Source organism: Rhododendron vialii, chromosome 2a (genome assembly GCF_030253575.1).
Source record: "Rhododendron vialii isolate Sample 1 chromosome 2a, ASM3025357v1".
NCBI classification, from domain to species: domain Eukaryota; kingdom Viridiplantae; phylum Streptophyta; class Magnoliopsida; order Ericales; family Ericaceae; genus Rhododendron; species Rhododendron vialii.
In genome coordinates, this window is record NC_080558.1 from 29,750,558 (window position 1) to 29,756,769 (window position 6,212).

The window sequence follows — 6,212 nt, forward strand, 5'->3', positions numbered from 1 at the left end:
TTCACATCATCTCTGTCACTGAGCCCAAGCCAATTGTCGAGATTCCGGCCGAGGATGCTATCTGTGCGCTTGAAACGGTGGAATGGGATTTTCAAAGAAGGTGGGAGGACCTAGCGAATGATTTCCTGACAGTGGAACAACGAGCCATTGTCAGCGGAGTGTGGCCTGTGTCAGTTAATGCTCAGCAGGTAGAAGAATTGAAACATGGTGAGTGGAGACAAGCCTGGGATGAGATGATGGCAGATCCATTCGATGGATATTCCTTGTTTGCTCTATTCTCAGAGCTTGAACCAGTCGAGGAGTTTGACGAATGGGACCCAGAACCCGGTGGGTGGCTCTGGCAAGACTATTCAGACCCTCTTGATGAAACATCTTTGTTGTGCTTGTTCTGGGAGCAGGAAGAGGAACAGGGCCCTGATCTGATGAACCCCCGCTTATTCTTCGGGCTTTCCGCTTCAACCATAATCAATATCGATAGGGATTCTGACGCCCTCGCCCGTACCTTGGATCATGTCTTCTGTCCACAGGAGTACATTATTAATGAATTCATCCAACAACCAATTGTTGAGATCCCTGACGAATCCCATATCTATGTGCTGGATCCTGAAAACCTTTGGGGTAAGGCTGAAATGGTGAACGTATGGGTCGATGGTGAAGAACTTACTGTCAACAAGGCTATGTTGGACGAAGGCTCTCTACAGGTCAACAACAGCAGCAACGTCGACTTCTGAAACTCTCTTGAAGAAGAGAACATATGGAATGCCCTGGAGATGGAACTTTTGAATGACACCTTGGAGAAGACAAAGCTCGATAAGGGAAAACGCAAGGCCAATACCGATCTCTCCGATTTCTGGGGGGGTCTTCGATGGGAATCCGCCCCCATGGCAGTTAGTAATCTCACCAGAAGCGGTAGGGTATACCAGCCCGCCAACTTCCAGCAAGGAAGCTCGTCCCGAGCAGCTCCCCCTCAACAGAGTAACCCTCGCATCCCCGAGAATCCCGCCAACTCCACCCCTGTCTCGCCAGCTCTACAAAATAACTCCTCAAACTCCGATAACCTGCCACATCAACCTGACCCGCCCACCCACCTTAATCCATTTGTCAACTCAAACCCAAATGCCTCTCAATACCAAAACTTAAATTCCAACGATGACCCCATCATCCAGCAACTTCATGAAACCCCTGCCCGCATGTCTATGTGGGGAGTGTTGGCAGCTTCCCGCGTGCATCGCCGAAGGCTTGTCAACTCCCTCTCCAAGCTTGAGGTCCCTTCCGACATAGCCCCAGAAGCCCTCATCGCCCTCGTAACCCCAAACCTTGCCCAACACACATTGTCCTTCACCGAGAAAGACCTCCCGCCCGAAGGAACCGATCATAATAAGCCTCTCCACGTGACCATGAAATGCCTGGGAAAGTGGGTCCCCGCGATACTCATAGACAATGGTTCGGCCATCAACGTGTGCCCACTCCGCACTGCTTACTGCCTGGGTCTCAAAAACAAGGACTTTGCGCCATCAACTTTGGGCGTCCGGGCTTATGATAACACGCGGCGTGATGTCCTGGGAACAATCAACCTGGAACTGATAACTGGGAAGTTCAAGACCACCGTGGAATTCTGTGTACTAGACATACCTGCTTCGTTCAACCTCTTGCTGGGGAGGCCATGGCTGCACCGTTCTGACGTTATGGGGGTACCCTCTATGCTACATCAGAAACTCATCCTAGGATTGGATTCTGGGACTCTTATTATCCACGGGGATTCCGGTATTCGTCCCCACTCTGAAGATAATTCCCCGCTGCTGGAAATCATGCACGGAGAAAAAGACGTGGCCTTGGGAGGGTTTGCTGTCATGACCTCAAAAGTTTGCACCATTCGGGCTGAAGATGGTTTCTTGGTGAGTTCCGTAGCATTGGAAATCATGAAGCGAATGAATTACCTGCCGGGCATGGGCTTGGGGCTCTATGAGCAAGGAGTCTCCAAGTTCCCTCATTTCCCCGGGAGTAATGAACGCTTCGGTCTGGGTTACGAGTTCGAGAAGAGTGATCCAGAGAAAAGGTGGCCCAACCGCGCCCGAGCTCGTGCAGTCGGAAAGAATCAGAAGAAAGAGGAAGCACCATATCGAGGAGAACCCGAGCCCTTCATTGATCTTGAGACAAAAGTGAAATACCCTGGGTTTGAAATCTTCGCCAATGACACTTGGGAGGATGAGGAAGAGGTAACTAAGATGGAAGAATTGTCCGAAGCACTGGATTGGCTTGAAGCCTTTGGATTGGGTAGTCTCCAGTCTCTGTTCAAAGGTGAGGAACCAGAGGGTATGATAGAAGACGCGGCTGTGCTCATGCTGGAAGGAGAAGACGAATTGGAAGACCCTTCTAAGCTCATTGTGGACGTTGTGGGCGCTTATGAAAACTGCACTTTCATTCCTTTTGTAACGTGCACTCACGACACTAGCACCGAGTCCGAGTCTGAGTCTGATACTGACTTTTCGTCTAGTAGTGAGTCGGAGTTTGTGCCTATCGGCCCTCCTCGTCGTAGTTTTCACTTCGAGTTTGAGTCAGCTGCTGTATTCCCTCCCTCCGAGGAGCCTATCAATGAAATGAACGACGCCTTTGCTTACTTGCCAGATTTTGAAATAAATTGTGTGGATCCCGACGATGAAGGAATAGATTTCGATGGGGACATCCCCAAGGAAATCCGTTCCCTCATCGAGCGTGAAAATGAAAGGCATGCTCAGCCTCTAAAAGAAGAAATAATCTCGATAAACTTGGGTGATAAGGAGAACCCTCGATTGGTTCAGGTCGGTTCCGAGCTGTCTCCAGATGAGCTTCAAGAACTCACCGATTCACTAGAAGAATTTAAAGAAGTCTTTGCTTGGTCCCATGCAGACATGCCCGGAATCGACCCAGAAATTGTCGAGCACAGGATCCCCCTCTATCCCGATGCAAAACTCGTTAAACAAAAGCTGAGAAGAATGCGACCCGATTGGGTGTTAAAAATAAAAGAGGAACTAACGAAACAGATCGACGCTAGTTTTCTAATCGTAACTGAATACCCCACGTGGGTTGCAAACATTGTGCCTGTCCCCAAAAAGGATGGAAGAATCAGAGTGTGCATCGATTTTAGAGATCTAAACAAAGCAAGCCCCAAAGATGATTTTCCATTGCCGCATATAGACATACTCATTGATAACACTACAGGGCATGCTTTACTATCCTTCATGGACGGCTTCTCGGGGTACAATCAGATTCTCTTGGCTCCAGAAGACAGGGAAAAGACTACGTTCATCACCGAATGGGGAACCTATTGCTATTGGGTTATGCCGTTTGGGTTGAAAAATGCCGGTCCTACGTATCAGAGGGGTGCTACGACACTGCTGCATGATATGATCCATAAGAAAGTCGAAGTGTACGTCGATGATATGATAGTGAAGGGGAAGGAGCGGAAAGATCACCTCCCCGCGCTGAGAAAGTTCCTTGAGAGAGTTTAGAAATACAAGATGCGCCGTAATCCACAGAAGTGCACATTCGGAGTCACTGCTGGGAAAATGCTCGGGTTCATGATCACAACCCGAGGGATTGAGGTAGACCCTTCTAAAATCAAAGCCGTTCTTGAGATGGAACCACCCCGATCAGAGAAGGAGGCCCGATGTTTCTTGGGAAAAATTCAATTCATCAGTCGATTCATCGCCAAGCTGACCTTGACTTGTGAACCATTATTTCGATTGCTCAAGAAGGATGTAAAGTTCGAGTGGAACGAGAAGTGTCAAAAAGCTTTCGAAGCGGTGCGAACTTATCTCCAGAAGCCTCCGATCCTGATGCCACCTACACCAGGAAAACCTTTGATCCTATACTTGTCCGTCACGCCCTCATCAATGGGGTGCATGCTGGCACAAGAAGAAGAAGATGGGGTTGAAAGGGCGATTTACTACTTGAGCAAGAAGATGGTAGGATGCGAAGAGCGATACACTTCGCTGGAAAAGACATGTTGGGCGCTTGTATGGGCCACAAAGAGGTTGAGACACTACATGCTCGCCTACTCGGTGATACTGATCTCTCGGATGGATCCTCTCAAGTATCTATTCTAGAAGCCAGCACTTACTGGTAAGCTAGCACGTTGGTTGCTCTTGTTGGCAGAATTCGAAATCAAGTACGTCACTCGCAAGTCAGTGAAAGGAAGAGCGGTGGCAGAGTTTTTGGTAGATCGTCCGATTGATGGTCCAGAGCACACAGAATTTCAATTTTCGGATGAAGATGTGATGTCAACGGTCAATGAAACGTGGGTGTTGTACTTCGATGGAGCTACAAATCAGAAAGGATTCGGGATTGGCATACTGCTGATCTCGCCTGAGGGGTCGCATATTCCCCTCGCATTCAAGTTGAACTTCGAAGTTACGAACAACGAAGCTGAGTACGAAGCATGTATTGTGGGGATGGAAGCTGCATTGGAGATTGGTGTCAAGGTGCTAGAAGTCGTCGGAGATTCCAACCTGGTTGTATCGCAAGCAAACGGAGAATGGAAGGTCAGAGACGAGAAAATGAAGCCGTATCATCTGCAGCTCGATGAACTTCTCCCAAATTTTCAAAAGGTAACCTTCACGCATGTACCGAGGATGAAGAACCGCTTCGCAGATGCCCTGGCCACTTTTAGCATCCATGCTGGAACTTCCAATTGGGGTGAAGCTAAGGCCTGTCATGATTGAGCAGAGGGGAAAACATGTGTACAACTATGTCATGAACATCGACGAACCGGACGATAGACTCCCTTGGTTCTACGATATCCAGAATTTCGTCGAGAAAAGGGAGTTCCCTGTGGATTCAACTAAGAAGGATCGGATCGCACTGCAACGACTCGCATCTCAATACATCATCTGTGGAGGACAATTATACCGGCGATCTCCTTGCGGAGTTCACAAGCTGTGTGTTCACGGGGACGACATCAAAGCAGTAATGGAAGAAGTTCACGAAGGGGTTTGTGGACCTCATATGAATGGGATGATGCTGGCTAAGAAGGGGTTAAGGTTAGGCTACTATTGGTCTACCATGGAGACAGATTGCATCGAGTACGTACGCCGGTGCCACAAGTGCCAGACTCATGCCAACCTTATCCATGTTCCGCCCTCGGAGTTACACTCGATGGCAACGCCATGGCCATTCTCCGCTTGGGGCATTGATGTCATTGGAAAAATCACGACTGCAGCTTCTAACGGTCACAGGTTCATCTTGGTGGCAGTCGATTACTTCACTAAGTGGGTCGAAGCAGCTTCATACAAAACTTTGACAACGGTTCAAGTGGCTCACTTCATCAGGCAAAACATCGTTTATCGGTATGGGGTCCCTCAAGCATTCGTATCTGATAACGGTGTTCATTTCAAGGGAAAAGTTCTGGAACTCTTTGAGGAATTCAAGATCAAAGTACATCATTCAACCACTTATCGGCCACAAACGAACGGGGCAGTCGAAGCAGCAAACAAGACTATTAAGACGATTCTGGAACGGACTACTCAGTCAGCAAGAAATCGGCACAAACAGCTACCACTAGCTTTGTGGGGATACCGGACGTCTATCCGCACACCGACAGGGGCAACACCCTACTCTTTGGTGTACGGTATGGAAGCCGTTCTCCCTATCGAGCTAGAAGTGCCATCTTTGAGGGTCATGGCGGAATGCGGAGTGGACGAAGCTGAATGGATCAGCGAAAGGTTCGAGGAACTCATGCTGTTTGATGAAAGTAGGCTGCGCGCGCTATACCACATTCAGGGCTATCAGCGAAGAATCGCCCGGGCATTCAACAAAAAGGTGAAGTCAAGAGACCTACAAGAAGGGGACATGATAGTCAAGGAAATACGCGCGCCGATTTTCGACTTACGAGGGAAGTTCTGACCTAAATGGGCAGGGCCCTACATCATCAAGACTATTCTCTCTGGAGGAGTAGCTTCAATCGTCGACCTCGATGGCAACGAATTTGCGAATCTTGTCAATTTGGATCAACTCAAACGTTATTATCCCTGAGAGAGCTCGCTGGGCCGAAAACCGCAAGGGCGGGCGGTCCTAGGCAAAAGTTAGAGCAAGCCTGCTAGGTTGAAAACCCGAGAGGGTGGCCTAGGCAAAAGTTAAGGCAAGTAATCAAAGAAAAGCTCGCTAGACCGAAAACCCGAAAGGGCGGCAGTAGGCAAAATTTAGAGCGCAAAAGGAGAGTGTCAATACCCGAATGA

At 48.8% G+C, this 6,212-nt stretch overlaps 1 protein-coding gene across 1 annotated transcript; it reads left to right on the forward strand.

The window, feature by feature from the left end:
• Positions 1 to 4,629: 4,629 nt before the first annotated feature.
• Positions 4,630 to 5,246, forward strand: LOC131317396 (uncharacterized). The gene is made up of 2 exons (XM_058346952.1): positions 4,630 to 4,944; positions 5,214 to 5,246. The coding sequence occupies exons 1-2, from the start codon at positions 4,630 to 4,632 to the stop codon at positions 5,244 to 5,246; spliced, it is 348 nt and encodes a 115-aa protein (XP_058202935.1).
• Positions 5,247 to 6,212: the final 966 nt, after the last annotated feature.

Bases quoted from the DNA above. Each gene is read 5' to 3' on its own strand.
- LOC131317396 (XM_058346952.1), top strand. From the start codon at position 4,630: ATGCCCTGGCCACTTTTAGCATCCATGCTGGAACTTCCAATTGGGGTG. The intron at 4,945-5,213 runs GTAATGGAAGAA...TAACGGTCACAG, and splicing joins ACGGGGACGACATCAAAGCA to GTTCATCTTGGTGGCAGTCG.